The sequence below is a fragment of the Aethalodelphis obliquidens genome, unplaced genomic scaffold, assembly GCF_003676395.1.
Source record: "Aethalodelphis obliquidens isolate GAN/ISIS:26980383/991018 unplaced genomic scaffold, ASM367639v1 scaffold116, whole genome shotgun sequence".
Lineage (NCBI taxonomy): Eukaryota > Metazoa > Chordata > Mammalia > Artiodactyla > Delphinidae > Aethalodelphis > Aethalodelphis obliquidens.
This window is the reverse complement of record NW_020838060.1, coordinates 345,157-365,751: the sequence shown is the minus strand read 5'-3', so window position 1 is coordinate 365,751 and position 20,595 is coordinate 345,157. Positions and strand designations below refer to the sequence as shown.

The 20,595-nt window shown below is 36.1% G+C and overlaps 1 protein-coding gene and 1 long non-coding RNA gene across 7 annotated transcripts in view; one reads left to right on the top strand and one right to left on the bottom strand.

Annotated features, from left to right (window-relative positions):
- VPS45 (vacuolar protein sorting 45 homolog) overlaps positions 1-13,420 on the bottom strand; it is an 81,990-nt gene extending 68,570 nt beyond the window's left edge. For all 6 annotated transcript variants that reach the window (XM_027097748.1, XM_027097750.1, XM_027097749.1 and 3 more), the window contains exons 1-4: positions 13,178-13,420; positions 12,414-12,548; positions 4,192-4,252; positions 580-659 (exon numbers count right to left, since the gene is read on the bottom strand). In XM_027097748.1, the coding sequence (XP_026953549.1) occupies positions 580-659; positions 4,192-4,252; positions 12,414-12,548; positions 13,178-13,270 (369 nt within the window). In that variant the 5' untranslated portion in view covers positions 13,271-13,420. The remainder of the gene's footprint in view (positions 1-579; positions 660-4,191; positions 4,253-12,413; positions 12,549-13,177) is intronic.
- Positions 13,421-13,593: 173 nt separating this feature from the next.
- On the top strand, positions 13,594-17,029 carry LOC113615395 (uncharacterized). Its single transcript, XR_003430990.1, has 2 exons — positions 13,594-13,806; positions 14,362-17,029. It is a non-coding gene; the product is annotated as an uncharacterized LOC113615395 (long non-coding RNA).
- The last annotated feature ends 3,566 nt before the right edge of the window (positions 17,030-20,595 follow it).

Below are 20,595 nucleotides of genomic sequence, written 5' to 3'. Positions count from 1 at the left end.
GGTGATAAATGTATTCAAACATCTGTGATAATGTATTCAAGAACACTAAAGGGTTTAAGAAGGAAAAGGTAACATGAAATGTTCTAATGTGAAGTATTACATAGAATGCAGAATAAACATTTAGGAGTTGCACGTTTTAACCTAATGACAAATCTGCTTACTACTTCCCAAAGCAAGATAATCACAAACAGAACTTTAATAAACCTCATTCACATCCTTTACTTCCTATTCTCTCCCAATCAGATATAAACTATAACTGTGTAGATGAATATTCTTACAGTATAGCTCATAAAACTAGCATAAGACATATCTGGCTCTGCCCCCAACCCTGTGAAACCATCCCTACCAATCCAGTACCTTTCCAATCTCCTCATTCCCACTGCCTACTTTAATTCTATTCCCACTCAATTTGATACCTCTTCCAAATTTTCTAAATATGAGTATAGTCTGGTGCAATGCACATTTATTGTGTCTGATCAATAGCTTCCTTTCTTATGAGACAACACCTTCCATATTTTTAGACTCAAATCTTTAGAAAGGGCCAATATAAGATATGTATTAGAGGACCAATATGTTTACCTGAACCTCAGCCACCACTTCCTGTTCATCAGCTTCAGCTAATGACTTCACATCACTCTTGCTGATCACATTACTGAAATCTGAAACAGACATATAGGTTGTGGTTGACTCAGAGGAGATCACCTCTGCTGCAATTAGACATAAATGGGCCTGACAGTTAAAGTCTAATGACTAAGTGAAATTTAGTATACATTGTGGTATATGTCAAACACCTTCACATTGGAATGAACAGCACAAATATGTTTAAATCTGTAAATTCATAATACTTAAAAAAAAAAAAAAAGGGAACCACCATTGTAGGCATTGGAGGATGCTAGGGAACCAAATCATTATATTGAAAATAGCAAATACTGGGAAAGAAGTAAGCTTTTATCCTTTTATATGCAAACTGTACCACCAGATAACCAAACGGTAGATGAGGGGAAACTCCTCTTTAAAGAAATTTTCCAGCTAAAAAGCAAAGGAATGATAAGGATAGAATTAAAACACCATCATTTTTTTCAAACCCCAAATGAATCAATGGATGGAACTAGGCATTGGGCATTAACCTCTGCTAGTATCACAGTAAGAGACAATCAGTGGAAGCACACAACACTATCTATGAAATATTCTTGTCAAAAAGAAATCAAATCTGAATCTAATTAAGCCTCTGTATCCAAGTACCAATTTACAAGAACTAGAGGACAGAGGGAACATTTTAAATTGCAAAGAACATGTTAAAGTACCCCATGCAGACGCAATCAGCAAGATCCAGGCTGTGGGAAACTTTAACAGAACAATGTAGTTTCTTCAATAAATAGACCGCATGGCGGTTGGGGTAGAGAGAGGACTTATAGAAGATCAAAGAAACTTAAACAACGTATCAACCAATAGCAATGTGTGGACCTTACTATGATCCTGAGTCAAACAAACAGTGGTGAAAAAAAAAGGCATGAAAGAATTTGAAATTTGAACACTGAATGAATATTTGAATAAATAGGAATTTTCTTCATTATTTGGATATAATAATGGTACTCTTTAAAACAAGTCCTTATCATTTAGAGATGTACATGGAAATATTTATGGATGAAATCATGTGATGTCTTAGGTTATCTTCAATATGATATTGATGGGGGAGTAGACAGCAGTATAGCTAAAACAAGATTGGCCATGGTACGATAATTGTAGAAACTGGGTGATGGGTACATTGGGATTTATTAGACTATTCTGTCTACTTTTTACATATTTGAAAACTTCCATAATAAAAAAGTTTTTTTTTAAATAAAGGAAGGGAGGAGCCTGTTATACAAGATGTTTAGTAGACATAAGAATATACAAAAATAAAATTATTAAAAAATGACATGAGCAGACGGCCAGTTTTGTGCTAATTAATATAAATTGTGCTAAAAGTCTGTAAAGAATAAAATCACTATATATAAACTCATTTTAGTTTATTTCAATCAAATAAAATTGTGAAATTGATTGCTCCACCCAAGACATTTCAACAGTCCATTTTTCCTAGGTTTTAGTGCTAACTACTTTAACATATATAATTTTTTTTGACTTCATAGATTTACAGCCCAAATCAAACAAACTTTACAACCAGAAGAGTAAATATTAGACTTATTTTTGGTTATTAATCCCAACCACTGCATCAAATAACTTTTCAGAGGAAAAGGGAGTCTTTCATCTCATGATCTATTCAATTTTTAGCTAAGAGACTCAGCAAAACAGTAATTCTGTTAGATGTCCAAATAAATTTGACAGTATGGGGAATCAATCTCTCTCTATATATAAATATATGTGTGTGTGTATGTGTGTCTATGTGTGTCATTGAATACAAAAGTTTTTATACTTTCCTATCCTCAGTACCTAGCTTGTAATCTGACTTAAAAAATACTGGAATGACTGCACACCTATCAGAATGGCTAAAATGAAAAACAGGGACAACACTAAATGCTTGTGAGGATACAAAGAAATTAGATCACCTGTACACTGCTAATGGAAATGTAAAATGGCACAGTCATGCCAGAAAACATTTAGCAGTTTCTTAAAACACTAAACATGCAACTACCATATGACCCAGCAATTGCTCCCTGGGTATTATTTATTACAGAGAAATAAAGACTTACGTTCACACAAAAACCTATACACAAATATTTATAACAACTTTATTTGTATTAGCCCGAACTAGAAACAACTGAGATGTCCTTCAACAGGTGAACAGTTAAACAAATTGTGGTACGTCCATACCATGGAATACTACTCAGTAATTAAATAAATAAATAAATAAATAAAAATGAGGACTTCCCTGGTGGCACAGTGGTTAAGAATCTGACTGCCAATGCAGGGGACACAGGTTCGAGCCCTGGTCTGGGAAGATCCCACATGCCGCGGAGCAACTAAGCCTGTGCACCACAACTACTGAGTCTGTGCTGTAGAGCCCGTGAGCCACAACTACTGAGCCTGCATGCCACAACTACTTAAGCCCACGCACCTAGAGCCCATGCTCTGCAACAAGAGAAGCCACCGCAATGAAGCCTGAGCACGGCAATGAAGAGTAGCCCCTGCTTGCAGCAACTAGAGAAAGCCCGTGCGCAGCAACAAAGACCCAATGCAGCCACAGATAAAATCAAATAAATTTAAAAAAAGAAAAGAAAAGAAAAAAAGGAAAAAAAAGCTTAATTGAAAAAGAAAACCGGTGATTATTAGCCAAAAATAAAACAATAACAAAAACAAAAGTAGGATGACAGAAAAGAATAAAATTGCCTGTTTTTACCTCCTGGGGTTGTTTTAAGGGCTGAATAAAATATGAGAGAGTTCTTATAAACTACAGTGTCTTATCACAAATGTTAATTTTTTGTACCATTATTAAATTGTAGTATATGCGGAAGAAAGTATATATCTTAGACTATAGTTTAAACCCTAAAACTCCAAAGCCTTCAAGTAAACAATACAAATGCTATGAAGATCAATAAGGACATCTAGAGGAGAAAAGATGTAACTTCCAAAGCAGAATGTATTACATTAAAAAAATCCATATAAATTGTATAGTAACCACAAACCCAGTTTATTTCCAGGCCTCCACCCCCTTTCCCCTCCCCAAAAGTTATGCAAATAGGAGATATCTACCTGATGACTTGTACTTTCAAGTATTACATAAAGTTGCAAAGAGAAGTAGACTGTTTTCATCTGGTATGTAAAGTAAATCTCTGCTTTTCCAACAAACTCAAGTATATCCTCCCTCCAAATAAATAAATCAGCTTCTATACCTCCGTTCATAAAAGTGTAAAATAGAAATAAATATACATACGTTTTTGGCAAAGGTAGAATGTGAAAGTTGACTACTTACAACTTTTGACTTATAAAGAAACTTGAAGGGCAAAGTAAAACTTAACAAAAAATTTGTTTTTAACCTAAGCAGTCTATGATGAGTGGAAATCACATTTAGCTCTCAGAAACAGAATGTTGGTCCAACACTTTTAACACTTTTAATACTTTGAAATGACAAAAAAACTCACCAGACTCTTTCAGTGATGGATTCAATTAACTTACTGATGATATGAAGTACCCAATAGAACATATTAGCTAGGATTTAGTTACATGATTGAACAGGTGAAATAACATACTTACAAATAAAATATATACTGTATTTGGGTCTTCGGAGCTCCTGAATCAGATAATCCACATTCTCCTAGAAAAGAAAAGAACAAACAAATAAAATACGAGAACTGCTTAAGTGAAAAAGTAATAAATACGTATCATCCACTGATTTATTTAAGTATTTACTGAGTGCCTACTGTGTGCTGAGGTCTAGATTAAGTGTGTGTATGTTGGGAGGGGTGAGGGCTGGGGATAAAAAAGAGCCACATTGAATACAATGATCAGGAATCATGTAACATTAACTAGCTGCATTGCCTTGGCCAAATTAAGATTAAAAAATATAAAGGACATAGATGTTGAAATACAACATAAAAGAGATAATAATTCTGCAAATTTGCCTCAAGCTGTTTGTTTATAAATTTTATTCATCTGATCAAAATTCTTATGTGGAACATCAAAATGTGTCTAGTCCTTTAAAAACCAACATTCAAGAGAAAATATAGTTAAATATATTCACTTGGACTTTTAACTAATTGGGACCAGAGGCTGCAGAACTGCAATATTTGTGAAGTATTTGCAAACAGTAGGCTAAGACCTTTTGTATAATTACATTATTTAAAAATAAAACATGAAATTTAGAACTAAAAGTTGATTTTCAAATGGTCAAAACATAATAATTCCAATTACATACGATCATAATGCAGATCTTATCTACTTTTGATACTATAACATATGGTTAAATTTCAGTATAAAGTTGATCCCCAAATTATACATGATATAAAATATCATTTTTGAATGTTAAAAAACCATACATTTCCTTATAGAATTAAAAGTAATGTAAGCAATACATATTGCTTGTTAAATGGGAAAAAGACTTTAAAAACTGTAATTTAAATTTAAAAAACACATTAAAAATTAACTTTATAATGTAATCTTAAGGAAAAATTGTTTTTGACAACACATTTTGAGTTTGAGAGAACATACATATGGCACTGAAAGAGCTTCTCCAATAAAAAATGTTAGGAAATGATAGACTGATAATCTCTAAGATCCCTCCCAGAGCCAAAATTTCATGACTAATATGAAACAATTGGAAACTACTGTATCAAAGAATTAATTGATGTATTAATTAATTCAGGAACTATTTATTGAGTATCCATTATGTGGCAGGCAATGGGGACAGAACAGTGTGAAAATATGCTCTCCTGGAGCTTACTGCTGGTAGGTGAGACATATTAATTAATCACACAAACCATACGAGACTTCAACCATGACAAGTAATAGGAAGAGGAAGATGGTGCTATAAGTGTTTATGAGAGGGGAGTTTGAACTGGTCAGCAAAGCCAGGAAAGATTTGCTTGAGGGAGTGAAAACGTTCCAGGCAAAGAGAAGAACCTGTGCAAAGGTCCTGCGGCATGACGGAATACAGTGGACTGAAAGGTTAGTGTGGCTAAGAGCAAAAGGGGAATGGTTTGAAATGAGGCTATAGAAATAGTAGGAACTAGACCATACAGGGCCTTGCAGGCCACACTTAATGGAGTTTTGTCTTTATCATAAAAGCAATGAGCAAACGTTCAAGGATTTCAAGCGTGGTGACATCGTCAGATTTGTATATTGGAAAGTAGATAATGTACAAGCACTGGAGTTAAGAACATGAATATAAAACAAGAGAACATACAAAGTAAGATTGAAATAGTAAAGGAATTTTAAAGGAGGACTCAAGTTAGATTTAGAAGATGATGGCTGAAAACTGACAGAAGGCTAAAGAATCTTTAATCAGGGGAAGAGAACAGAGGACAGGAATGAGTATGTAAAGGGATCATAAAAAGGCCAATCTGGCTGCAGTGGAGGAGCAGAGGTAGGACATAGGAGGTTGAATACATAAGGGCAGACCAGACCAGCTAAAGGAGGGCTCTGAGGGCTACTAAATATAAACTTAATGATGGAAGTAAAATTGAGTCATTAAAGGTTCCTGAGCATAGATGTGAATAAAATGATAAAGACTGAAAACACTGATATAAGTATGTATTGGTGGCCCTGAACCAAGATGGTGGAGTAGAAGGACGTGCTCTCACTCCCTCTTGCGAGAACACCAAAATCACAACTAGCTGCTGGACAATCATCGACAGGAAGACACTGGAACTCACCAAAAAAGATACCCCACATGTAAAGACAAAGGAGAAGCCACAATGAGATGGTAGGAGGAGCACAATCACAGTAAAATCAAATCCCATAACTGCTGGGTGGGTGACTCACAGACTGGAGAACACTTATACCATAGATGTCCACCCACTGGAATGAAGGTTCTAAGCCCCACATCAGGCTTCCCAACCTGGGGGTCTGGCAACAGGAGGAGGAATTCCTAGAGAATCAGACTTTGAAGCCTAGTGGGATTTGATTGCAGGACTTTGACAGGACTGGGGGAAACAGAGACTCCACTCTTGGAGGGCACACACAAAGTAGTGTGAGCATCAGGACCCAGGGGAAGGAGCAGTGACCCCAGGGGAGACTGAATCAGACCTACCTGCTAGTGTGGGAGGGTCTCCTGCAGAGGCAGAGGGTGGCTATGGCTCACCATGGGGGCAAGGACACTGGCAGCAGAAGTTCTGGGAAGTACTCCTTAGCGTGAGCCCTCCCAGAGTCTGTCATTAGCCCCACCAAAGAGCCCAGGTAGGCTCCAGTGTTGGGTTGTCTCAGGCCAAACAACCAACAGGGAGGGAACCCAGCCCCACCCATCAGCAGTCAAGCAGATTAAAGTTTTACTGAGCTCTGCCCACCAGAGCAACAGTCACCTCTACCCACCACCAGTCCCTCCCATCAGGAAACTTGCACAAGCCTCTTAGACAGCCTCATCCACCAGAGGGCAGACAGCAGAAGCAAGAAGAACTACAATCCTGCAGCCTGTGGAACAAAAACCACATTCACAGAAAGAAAGACAAGATGAAAAGGTAGAGGGCTATGTACCAAATGAAGGAACAAGATAAAAGCCCAGAAAAACAACTAAATGAAGGGGAGACAGGCAACCTTCCAGAAAAAGAATTCAGAATAATGATCGTGAAGATGATCCAGGACCTCGGAAAAGAATGGAGGCAAAGATCAAGAAGATGCAAGAAATGTTTAAAAAAGACCTAGAAGAATTAAAGAACAAACAAACAGAGATGAACAATACAATAACTGAAATGAAAACTATACTAGAAGGAATCAATACCAGAATAATTGAGGCAGAAGAACGGGTAAGTGACCTGGAAGACAGAACGGTGGAATTCACTGCTACAGAACAGAATAAAGAGAAAAGAATGAAAAGAAATAAAGACAGCCTAAGAGATCTCTGGGACAACATTAAACACAACAACATTCGCATTATAGGGGTTCCAGAAGGAGAAGAGAGAGAGAAAGGGCCCAAGAAAATATTTGAAGAGATTATTGTTGAAAACTTCCCTAACATGGGAAAGGAAATAACCACCCAAGTCCAGGAAGTGCAGCGAGTCCCATACAGGATAAACCCAAGGAGAAACACGCCGAGACACATAGTAAACAAATTGGCAAAAATTAAAGACAAAGAAAAATTATTGAAAGCAGCAAGGGAAAAACTACAAATAACATACAAGGAAACTCCCATAAGGTTAACAGCTGATTTCTCAGCAGAAACTCTACAAGCCAGAAGGGAGTGGCATTATATACTTAAAGTGATGAAAGGGAAGAACCTACAACCAAGATTACTCTACCCAGCAAGGATCTAATTCAGATTCGATGGAGAAATCAAAAGCTTTACAGACAAGCAAAAGCTAAGAGAATTCAGCACCACCAAACCAGCTCTACAACATATGCAAAAGGAAATTCTCTAAGTGGGAAACACAAGAGAAGAAAAGGACCTACGAAAACAAACCCAAAACAATTAAGAAAATGGTCATAGGAACATACATATCAATAATTACCTTAAAAGTGAATGGATTAAACGCTCCAACCAAAAGACACAGGCTTGCTGAATGGATACAAAAACAAGACCCATATATATGCTGTCTACAATAGACCCACTTCAGACCTAGGGACACATACAGATTGAAAGTGAGGGGATGAAAAAAGATATTCCATGCAAATGGAAATCAAAAGAAAGCTGGAGTAGCAATACTCATACCAGATAAAATAGACTTTAAAATAAAGAATGTTACAAGAGACAAGAAAGGACACTACATAATGATCAAGGGATCAATCCAAGAACAAGATATACCAATTATAAATATATATGCACCCAACATAAGAGCACCTCAATACATAAGGCAACTGCTAACAGCTCTAAAAGAGGAAATCAACAGTAACACAATAATAGTGGGGGACTTTAACACCTCACTTACACCAATGGACAGATCATCCAAAATGAAAATAAATAAGGAAACACAAGCTTTAAATGACACAATAGACCAGATAGATTTAATTGATATTTATAGGACATTCCATCCAAAAACAGCAGATAACACTTTCTTCTCAAGTGCGCACAGAACATCTCCAGGATAGATCACATCTTGGGTCACAAATCAAGCCTCAGTAAACTTAAGTAAACTGAAATCATATCAAGTATCTTTTCTGACCCCAATGCTATGAGATTAGAAATGAATTACAGGGAAAAAAAAGTAAAAAAACACAAACACATGGAGGTTAAACAATACGTTACTAAATAACCAAGAGATCACTGAAGAAATCAAAGAGGAAATCAAAAAATACCTAGAGACAAATGACAATGAAAACACGATGATCCAAAATGTATGCGATGCAGCAAAAGCAGTTCTAAGAGGAAAGTTTATAGCTATACAAGCCTACCTCAAGAAACAGGAAAAATCTCAAATAAACAATCTAACCTTACATCTAAAGGAACTAGAGAAAGAAGAACAAACAAAACCCAAAGTTAGCAGAAGGAAAGAAATCATAAAGATCAGAGCAGAAATAAATGAAATAGAAACAAAGAAAACAATAGCAAAGATCAATAAAACTAAAAGCTGGTTCTTTGAGAAGATAAACAAAATTGATAAACCATTAGCCAGACTCATCAAGAAAAAGAGGGAGAGGACTCAAATCAATAAACTTAGAAATGAAAAAGGAGAAGTTACAACAGACACCACAGAAATACAAAGCATCCTAAGAGACTACTACAAGCAACTCTATGCCAATAAAATGGACAATCTGGAAGAAATGGACAAATTCTTAGAAAGGTATAACCTTCCAAGACTGAACCAGGAAGAAATAGAAAATATGAACAGATTAATCACAAGTAGTGAAATTGAAACTGTGATTAAAAATCTTCCAACAAACAAAAGTCCAGGACCAGATGGCTTCACAGGTGAATTCTATCAAACATTTAGAGACGAGCTAACAACCATCCTTCTCAAACTCTTCCAAAAAATTGCAGAGGAAGGAACACTCCCAAACTCATTCTGTGAGGTCACCATCACCCTGATACCAAAACCAGACAAAGATACTACAAAAAAAGAAAATTACAGATCAATATCACTGATGAATATAGATGCAAAAATCCTCAACAAAATACTAGCAAACAGAGTCCAACAACACATTGAAAGGATCATATACCATGATCAAGTGGGATTTATCCCAGGGATGCAAGGATTCTTCAATATATGCAAATCAATCAATGTGATACACCATATTAACAAATTGAAGAATAAAAACCATATGATCATCTCAATAGAGGCAGAAAAAGCTTTTGACAAAATTCAACACCCATTTATGTTAAAAACTCTCCAGAAAGTGGGTATAGAGGGAACCTAACTCAACATAATAAAGGCCATATATGACAAACCCACAGCAAACATCATTCTCAATGGTCAAACACTGAAAGCATTTCCTCTAAAATCAGGAAGAAGACAAGGATGTCCACTCTCACCACTATCATTCAACATAGTTTTGGAAGTCCTAGCCATGGCAATCAGAGAAGAAAAAGAAATAAAAGGAATACAAATTGGAAAAGAAGAAGTAAAACTGTCACTGTTTCCAGATGACATGATACTATACATAGAGAATCCTAAAGATGCCACCAGAAAACTAGTAGAGCTAATCAATGAATTTGGTAAAGTTGCAGGATACAAAATTAATGCACAGAAATCTCTTGCATTCCTATACACTGATGATGCAAAATCTGAAAGAGAAATTAAGGAAACACTCCCATTTACCACTGCAACAAAAAGAATAAAATACCTATGAATAAACCTACCTAGGGAGACAAAAGACCTGTATGCAGAAAACTATAAGACACTGATGAAAGAAATTAAACATGATACCAACAGATGGAGAGATATACCATGTTCTTGGATTGGAAGAATAAGTACTGTGAAAATTACTATACTACCCAAAGCAATCTACAGATTCAATCCCTATCAAATTACCAATGGCATTTTTTATGGAACTAGAACAAAAAATCTTAAAATTTGTATGGAGACACAAAAGACCCCAAATAGCCAAAGCAGTCTTGAGGGAAAAAAACGGAGCTGGAGGAATCAGACTCCCTGACTTCAGAATATACTACAAAGCTACAGTAATCAAGACAATATGGTACTGGCACAAAAACAGAAACATATATCAATGGAACAAGATAGAAAGCCCAGAGATAAACCCACGCACATATGGTCAACAAATCTATGACAAAGGAGGCAAGGATATACAATGGAGAAAAGACAGTCTCTTCAATAAGTGGTGCTGGGAAAACTGGACAGCTACATGTAAAAGAATGAAATTAGAACACTCCCTAACACCATACACAAAAATAAACTCAAAATGGATTAGAGACCTAAATGTAAGACTGGACACTATAAAACTCTTAGAGGAAAACATAGGAAGAACACTCTTTGACATAAATCACAGCAAGATCTTTTTTGATCCACCTCCTAGAGTAATGGAAATAAAAACAAAAATAAACAAATGGGACCTAATGAAACTTCAAAGCTTTTGCACAGCAAAGGAAACCATAAAGAAGACGAAAAGACAACCTTCAGAATGGGAGAAAATATTTGCAAACGAATCAATGGACAAAGGATTAATATCCAAAATATATTAACAGCTCATGCAGCTCAATATTAAAAAAACAAACAACCCAATCCAAAAATGGGCAAAAGACCTAAATAGACATTTCTCCAAAGAAGACATACAGATGGCCAAGAAGCACATGAAAAGCTGCTCAACATCACTAATCATTAGAGAAATGCAAATCAAAAGTACAATGAGGTATCACCTCACACCAGTTAGAATGGGCATCATCAGAAAATCTACAAACAACAGATGCTGGAGAGGGTGTGGAGAAAAGGGAACCCTCTTGCGCTGTTGGTGGGAATGTAAACTGATACAGCCACTATGGAGAACAGTATGGAGGTTCCTTAAAAAACTAAAAATAGAATTACCATATGATCCAGCAATCCCACTACGGGGCATATACCCAGAGAAAACCATAATTCAAAGAGACACATGCACCCCAATGTTCATTGCAGCACTATTTACAATAGCCAGGTCACAGAAGCAATCTAAATGCCCATCGACAGACGAATGGATAAAGAAGATGTGGTACATATATACAATGTCATATTACTCAGCCATGAAAAGGAATGAAATTGGGTCATTTGTAGAGATGTGGATGGATCTAGAGACTGTCATGCAGGGTGAAGTAAGTCAGAAAGAGAAAAACAAATAGCGTATATTAATGCATATATGTGGAGCCTAGAAAAATGGTACAGATGAACCAGTTTGCAGGGCAAAAATAGAGACACAGATGTAGAGAACAAATGTATGGACACCAAGGAGGGAAAGCCGTGGGGGGTGGGGGTGGGGGTGTGATGAATTGGGCGATTGGGATTGACATGTATACACTGATGTGTATAAAACTGATGACTAATAAGAACCTGCTGTATAAAAAAATAAAATTCAAAAATTTAAAAATAAATAAATAAATAAATGGCAATGGTGTTCAGTGTGATAGGTATGGAGGTTAATCCAGGAATAAAGTGATGTGGGTCTCTGCTGGGATAGTTAGTGGCTTTGGAAGTAGCTGAGAACCTTAAAGACACCTTGAAGGAAAAACTGGCTGTAAGCAGTGACTGAGATGTGGAAAGGAGGAGAGTCATGGTTATAACTCTGATAAACCAGGATAATTATGATGCCACAAATGATGATAATATAAATTTATTTTGCCTTAATAATACTTCCAGATCATAGTGTGCTGTATTTGCCTAAGCAGACGGCAGCTGTTTATGTAGTACCTTTGTAGGTCGAAGAAAACAAATTGCTTTCAGGTGTTTCATGATCTCTCGATTTTGAGAATCAATGCGTTCAAAAAGGTACACTTCCTTCTGGAGAATTTCCGATTGTGTGTATACCATACTCACTATGCCGGTCTGTAAAGAAAAAGAATTAACTAATATTATGCTAGTCCAGAATAATAAAAACAAGCAGCCATACCTAAGCCTTAAAATCTTTTTTTTCATTAACACTACTTAGTTGGATAACTTAAATACTAACATATGTAATAACATTTACTGAGCATCTAAAATAATAAGTAATGTACCAAAATGAAACGTTCTCTCTGAACACGAACAACCCATAAATTTCCCATCACCTTAAAGAGTTCTTTTTTTAAATTTTGTGACCAATAAATAATAACCTGTCACCTCAGTTTGAGCCCTGACAGCTTTCCTTTAAAAACATAACGCTGAGTGGAAATAACAGGACCATCCCAAAGTCCTCCGAGTGCGCTGTCTTATATATTATTTCTTGGCAAAAGCATTTAAAAAACGATTTCTGATTTCAATAAACTGTTCTGGGTACAAGAACCTCCGGCAGTGGTTAGAGCCATTCAAACTGCAAACCTTCTAGGCAAGCTTTACATACACAACCTTTCAGTTCCACACTGAACTGACCCTCACTTATAAATCTTTAATTACATACTATATCCTACAGTGGAATGGGACCAGCTATTGCAAGGGAGGAGGGTTCCCTCACAAACACTGAGCAAAAGCAAACTCACCGTCTCTTTATCCATAAGAAGTACTTTCATGCCCGGTCCGCTGTCCTCTATCATTTTGGAAATGTACTGCTTCACAGCAAAAACCACGTTCATGGTGGCGAATTGACAGGTTAGCACTATAGCTCTTCCCGCCCCCCGTTTTTCTTGCTAAATTAACCCCCGGCCTCTTATCCGGATCTCAGCAACCTCCTCCCCGCCAGGCTTTGGCTTCCGGAAGTCCGGTCAGCTGTGGTCCTGGGAGTTGTAGTTTCGCTACGCGGTTCGGACAACCAGCCTCCCGGCTACTTGGAAGAATTCGGCTGAGACACCCTAGGATGCCACGCCCGGACTTGATTCTCGACCCACCTCTAGCCCGGAGGTGTTTGAGGCCCGGACGCTCAGATCTCTCCCGGCCCTTGGCCCGGGGTCCGGGCCGCGGCCTGACGCCCCTCCTGCTGGCTTGGGGAGAGGGTGGCGCCTCGCGGTGTGGAGGAACTTGGCATAATGCTGGCTCGGAGGCAAGAACAGCAGAGCTTGGCCGTGGTCGCTATTTGCCATTAACGCTTTCTTGGGTGGCAGTGAAGGATGGAGGGAAGGGAGATGGCCTTGTGTTCCCGGCAGATGTTAGGGACTCCGAGGGACGGCATTTGGTAAATCTCACGCGGTATTTGCTAAATAGTGGCCGAGATTCGTCTTCCCCGCCTTATTTGTGTCATTAACAAGGCGAGGACACAGTTCGGGCAAAGTGAGGCCCTAATTGCTTTTCCGAAGACTGAGGGGTATCGGAAATTGAACAAATACTTATTGAACGAATAAATAGGGAACGCCCTTTAGGAATGTTCTGGGAGAGGCCTCGGATCTCCCAGGAGGGCCTGGAGGTGGGGTCTGCCGCCGGAACTCGAAGGCCGCGGGTCCAGCGGAGCCCGGAACCACCCAGTTTTCGGCTCCCTGGGCGTTTGGACTCCGTGGGTTTCAACTCTCCCAGGTTGCTGGGGACTTGCGATGCTGAAACAGCGGCAGGAGAAGAGTTAACAGGGTCAAAAATGGGTAGGGGACATGTATTCGGTGGGGCTAAAGCAAAGTAGCGCGGGGATTTTAAGGAAAAACTCAAAATTTTAATTTAAGAAACGACAAAAACTTAGCAACAAAATGAATCTTAAAGCCATCAACTTCCACATGTCTACATCTGTGTTTATACCCCGCAGGTCTTCTCTCCATTATGCCATTTCTCGAAAAGGATGGTAAATGTTAGTTTTCTGCACCTTTGCGTTGGGGAATTGTAAAATCGGGAAGACAACAGGAAACAACTGCAAGAAATCAGAGACTTTAATTGCTTGTAAATATTTCTACCCAAAAAATGACCAGTGTTTGTTGTGTTCACAGTTTAATCAATAGGTTCAGCATTACCAAATCAATTTTCTTTCATTACATTGTATGAAGTTTACCGTTAAAACGAGACCTAGAGCACGTCAACAGGAATCTGGCTGTTAAGATTACTTTATAAAACTTTGTATACAATTTTCAAATCCTTTAAGGGAGATCAGAAACCACTTGAAATACCATAGGTTTTTGTCACCTCTGAAATTGTGAAGATGTGTTTATTTTCTTTCCTTTTCAATTTTTCTACCACATAAATAAAACTTTCCTTTGGACATTTTTTTCTATTTTTGAGATACATTTTGCAAGAACAGTTATATGAAAATGAATCTTTAAATGGATACAAATGAGAAAAATCTAATGTTATCTGAAAATTCTGTTCTTATTCATTTTAAATGTTTTTAAAAATTTTAAATACATTGAATATTTTCTTCAAAGTATATTACAATTTAAAACATAGAAAACAGCAAACCAATGCTAATGAAAAAGTAACTGCAAATCCTGTAAGTTACCAATATTTGAAAATTAATTTCCACTCTTGTGTCATTTGGTTTTTGTTTTTTCTTACCTATAATTTGGATTTCAGTATAGTATAAGGTTGTTTTCCATTTTATGCATTTTTTAGAAAGAACAAGGAGAGAGAGGCTTGTCTATGAACTTCGTGCTTTTTTAGACAATTGTCAATCTGTAAGTAATACATGGAAACTGCATCCTTTTAAGTATTTATATTTGGACAATTATAACATTTTAGAGGAGTAAGAAAAATGCCTATTTTGACAAGACTTACTGACTCATTCCTTTGCCCATGAAATTCCACTGATGTCAGTGGCAGTGTTATTTTACACGTAGGTAAGATACAATGTTTAATAGAATGTAAACATTTTGTACAAAATATTTATTATATATTTAGTGGATTCTATGATGGTCCTGAAGTTTGGCAGCCCATTTCCTTTCTGAAGAAAACTAAAAAAACCATTTTAAATGTCTCCAGATTAAGAACTTCTTTTGTATTCCCATACCTCTAAAAATAGGACTGAAACCAATGATCAAGTCCAAACTTTTGCTTTGTGACTCATCCAGTTTAAACCCAGTGACTTGTTTTGTTGTAGGCAAGACAGCAAATCCAGAAGCCAATATGAAGCACATTACTTATTTTTTTAAAAATCAAGGGTGTAAATAAACTGTAATAATAAGAAATATTTTTAATAATAGAAACTTCAAATTTAAAAAATACTTTAAATATAAATGATTACATTAATTATAAACTTCCTAATGCAGTTACTTGAAAATTTTTTTACTAGGTTCAAGGAATCAGTGCTTTAAGGGTGAAAAACAGGAAGTTAAAAATTATGGTGTTTATATCTGTACATTTTGTTTAGACTTGTAAAGATGTGTGTAAATGAAGTAATCAAGAATGATTACCTGAATAATGACATGTGCTTCAGCTTCTTACAAAGTGTGTACTATTTAGAGGTTTAACTGTCCATTTTATATTTAATCAAAATCATGTTTCTCCTCCATAAGAACTCAAAGTTTGATATAAAACAAAGGATATGTAAATAAGTTTAGTATAATTGTAATAACAATATGGCCAACTCTTAATTATCTTAGATTATTAATTATTTACCATTCTCCTTGTTGCTATGTGTTAACATAGCCCTACATAGGAGGGAAGTGAAGATGAAAGTCAATGAAACTCAAATTAATTAGATTTTCTGCTTGTTAGCAATTGGAAAAATATTTAGAAAAAGAATGACAGTATTGTTTGTGTCAGACAACCCATCCTTATGCAGTGTTTTTAACCTTTCTAGCCATTTACTCATCTGAGAAGTGGTGGTAATATAATCTACCTTATGAAATTGTGAGAATTTAATGAAATAATGTGCAAGAAAAAAATGTGCCTGGTACATAGTAAAGGCTCAATAAATATCAGTTTTAATTATTTGAAATCAAAAGGTACCCATAACTTTTATTTTTTTACATATGGCATAATTCATTTTCTTTGTCAATAATATTTAAAAAGAGAATGGATTTCAGAATTTGTAAACTATCTTCCAAATATAATTTCCATAATAACTGTATCTTGCATTACTATATGATAATAGAAATATTAATGGGAATATTTGGCCTGCTCCATCATAATTTCTTTAAAGCATACGGTTTTCGCGAAGACAAAACTTAGGAAAAATGCTTCAAGTGATTTCAGAGACTTAGTGCCTACCCAGCCTCAACTCAAACAGAATTTGTTAAGTTTTTGTCACAGTTGGTAGTTTAGTACCAAACTTTATGGTAGCAAAAACGCTGAAGAGCTTTAAATCATTAAGTAAAAATTATTTGCATGGAGGGTTCTGTCTGTACATTCAGTAATTACAGTGATTCCACCTTTCTGGTGGTGATGTTAACTTTGATCACTTTATTTAGGTTGTGTCTGCTGGGTTTCTCCACTGTAAATTTACTATTTTTCTCCTTATAATTAATAAATATCATATGGAGAGATGCCTTGGTGAGTTGCAAATATCCTATTCTCATCATACACCTGGTAATTTTAACTGGAATCCGTTGATGGTTCTTCCTTGCAACAGTTGGTGTTTACTGAATGGTAATTATTTTCCTCATTCCTTCTATAGTTATTATTTGGAATTCTTCTGTAAAAAAGTGATCCTTTTCCCCCATTTATTTATACAATCGTTTATGTCAGACTCATGGATATTTAAGAAAATTGTCACTTTTAAATAATAGAAAGGTATAGATAGAGGTTGAGAGTGCAGACTCTGGAATCAGGCAGCCTGGATTTGATTCTGCTGTGTACTAGTTGCAGGACATTGGTAAGTTACATAAGCGATTAGTGACTCAGTTTCCCCATTTGTAAATGGAGAAAATAGCACCTATATCAGGTTAACATGAGAATTGAGATAATACATGTAGTCTTTAGCCTAGCTTTAACTATTTTTTCTTAGTGAATATTTTGTACTGTGCTTAGTTTTGCTATTTATGTTTCCCCACCTACAAACAGAATAAAAAATATTTTGTTATGTGCTTGCCCCCCTGAGAAATTATTAAAATTCACAAAATAAATTTTAAAGTGCTTTGTAATGTTAAGGAGATGCATAAATTCTTATTTCTAAAAAGAAAAAAAAGATTGAACTAGAAATTGCTAAGATCCCTTTTATGATCATGATTCTGTTTTTGGGCTGCTTTTATGTTAGAAATGTAGCTGATCATGAAACACAATGAAATTATTTTCAACATTTTAGATATTTCAAGAGAATAGGCAAGGCATATGAAATAAGTACCAGAAAATTCATGTTCTTATGAATCCTAAATTTCGGTAGTGGTAAAGGAGTCTTAACTATGTTTTTTATACTGAAATAATTCCTTTAGAAATACCTAGTTATTGATTTAATCAAGCATTTGATCAGGATCACTTATTTTTCTTCGCTAGAAAGAATAATGTTGAAAAAATGAGATACAAAATATTTTGTTTACGCATCTTTCCATTTGAAGCAAGTGAAATTTAATGTAGGATGCTGTTATTTAAGATTTCTCTTAATATTAATAAATAAAAACAACCACCTTTTACTGAGCTTTTACTATATGCTGAGTCCTTGCAAATATCTCAGTTAATTTGTGCAACTTTCCTTTGAGGTGAGTATTATCTCCATATTATAGATAAACTGAGGTTCAGAGAAGTTGAATAACTTTCCTGAGGTAACAGAAAGCAGCACTGAGAGAAGCATATCTTTTTCAGTGGACATCTTACCCTATATTTCTTTGTTCACATCCTTATTAAAAAAGTAGATTGCCATTTCTTTGAGGATAGAGAATTTTTTCCCCATCCTTTTCACCAAGTACAGTGTCCTGTACACAGAGATGCCCAATAAATATTTAACATTGGTGATACTCATTACTGGGCAAACGGCTACAATGGCATGTTAAATAAAGTATAGAGTTTTACATGGACAGAACAAACAAAGAGATCAATATACTTATCTAGGTGATCTATACCAACAATTTTATTGAATGATGTGGAATAAATTCTGGGGAAAATAGCATGGGTTTTCTTTCCAATTCCCAGGTAAATTATAGGGATGTAAGACCAAACCATTCTGGTACTCTTGTAACAATGACATTGTCTTTTCTGACAATATGTTAGCAGTGATTAAAGAGAAGATTAATTTCATAGACTTCTTAAGAATTTACTTGAAAAGCATCAGCTTTAAAAAAAGTAATTTAGCATTGAACTTTTTCTGCACCCAGACAGAGGGCGCCCTTGGACCACTAAGAAGGTATCAATAATTTACAGGATCTTTTCTTCTTCCACTTACAATGGGGTTACATCCCAATAAACCCCATTGTAAGTTGAAAATATCGTAAGTTGAAAATGCATTGACTATACCTAACTTACCAAACTGCATAACTTAGCCTCGCCTACTTTAAATGTACTCAGAACACTTACATTAGCCTACAGTGGGGCAAAATTATCGATCACAAAGCCAATTTTATAATAAAGTGTTGAATATCACACACACACACACACACACACACACACACACAAACTTACAAGATCTTTGTAACATTGGGTGCTGGTTCACCGAGTAATGGTAATGGTTACACGAATGAGGGAAAAATGCATTTTTTGGCCAAAATAGGTCACAAAATGCTTTAATGTTGTGTTTAATCTGTTTTGGTTTTAAATCTTATTGAACTGTTACATGAATTGACTGCTTTATAATTTTTTCATTTCTTGAGGAACTAGATAAAACTAATAGCTACCAAGTTCAAATCAACAGGCATTCAGTTTGGGAGATTATTTTAATAAATATGAAGTCTAAAATTTGAAGGCTGGGAATCTGATTATAACTTCTATTCATGTCTGACTGCAATTGACAGTAGATCTGTCAACATGAATATGTATGTTTTAGGCCATGTACTGAGTACTTTCCATGCAACTAAATACAGCATGTGATCCTTTTTTTTTTTTTTGCCACGTGGCTTGCAGGATCTTAGTTCCCCAGCCAGGGATTGAACCTGGGGACTCGGCAGTGAAAGTGCAGAGTCCTACCCACTGGATTGCCAGGGAATTCCTGGCAATTAACTTCTTTTTTAAAATGAGAAGATTGAAGCTTAGAGAGATTAAGAAGATTTCTGCTAAAAAGTGACAGAACTGGGATATGAACCTGGGAGGTGTGAACACCAGAATTCATGTTTATACCAGAAAACTATACTGCAAATGACAGTTTCCTCTGTTCATGGCAGGAAATATGCAATTAATTGTGAAATTGGTTTTTTTCCAGTTATTGTTGAAAGACTACAGCAACATCCAGGCTCACCACAACTTAATTTAGGCATAATATTGGGAAGTTAGGCTTTTAATTTCCAGGTGATGTAGTAATTTAAACTCAGGTGCTATAGAACTCCTGGTCAAGGAACACTCAAGTTTAGAGAGTACCATGATAGAATGAAAAGAGTAATGAATTGGGAGCCAAGTAATCTGATTTATAGTATGTTTCACTACTAATATTTAGATGAGTTTCAGAGATGATTCAAGCTCACTAGACCTCTGTCTTTCAAATGAAGGAAATGGACTAGAAAACCTCAGGTCATAGATCTTTGAGTTTTATATTTTGCATATGGAAATTGTTTTATATCTTCATATTGTACATCTTTTTCAATTTCTGGGAGCAGTATATTAATAGAAATCTAACAGTGTCATGCCTGCTTTAGCACTGGTGTGGAGCCCCCAGAATAGTTCTACATAGGCATCTAGTTCTCAGCACTGATTACTAGAGGATTTGTGGAGGGTATTTATTCTATCAACAAGCACTGAACACCTACTATGTACTAGCCATGGAAATACAGTCATTTGTCTTTGACATTTCTTAGGACATGCTGTCATTTTCTTTCTTTGCATAGGTTCCTGGGGATAGCTTTTTCTTGCTTTCTTAAATGTTGGTTAAAGCATTTCCTTAAGTGTGGGAAGAAGAAGGATGTATCTCCCTTCTTAAACTCCTGGAAGGGGGTGTGGATTTTATCAACTTTTTGAGAAAAGACTGTGTAAATGT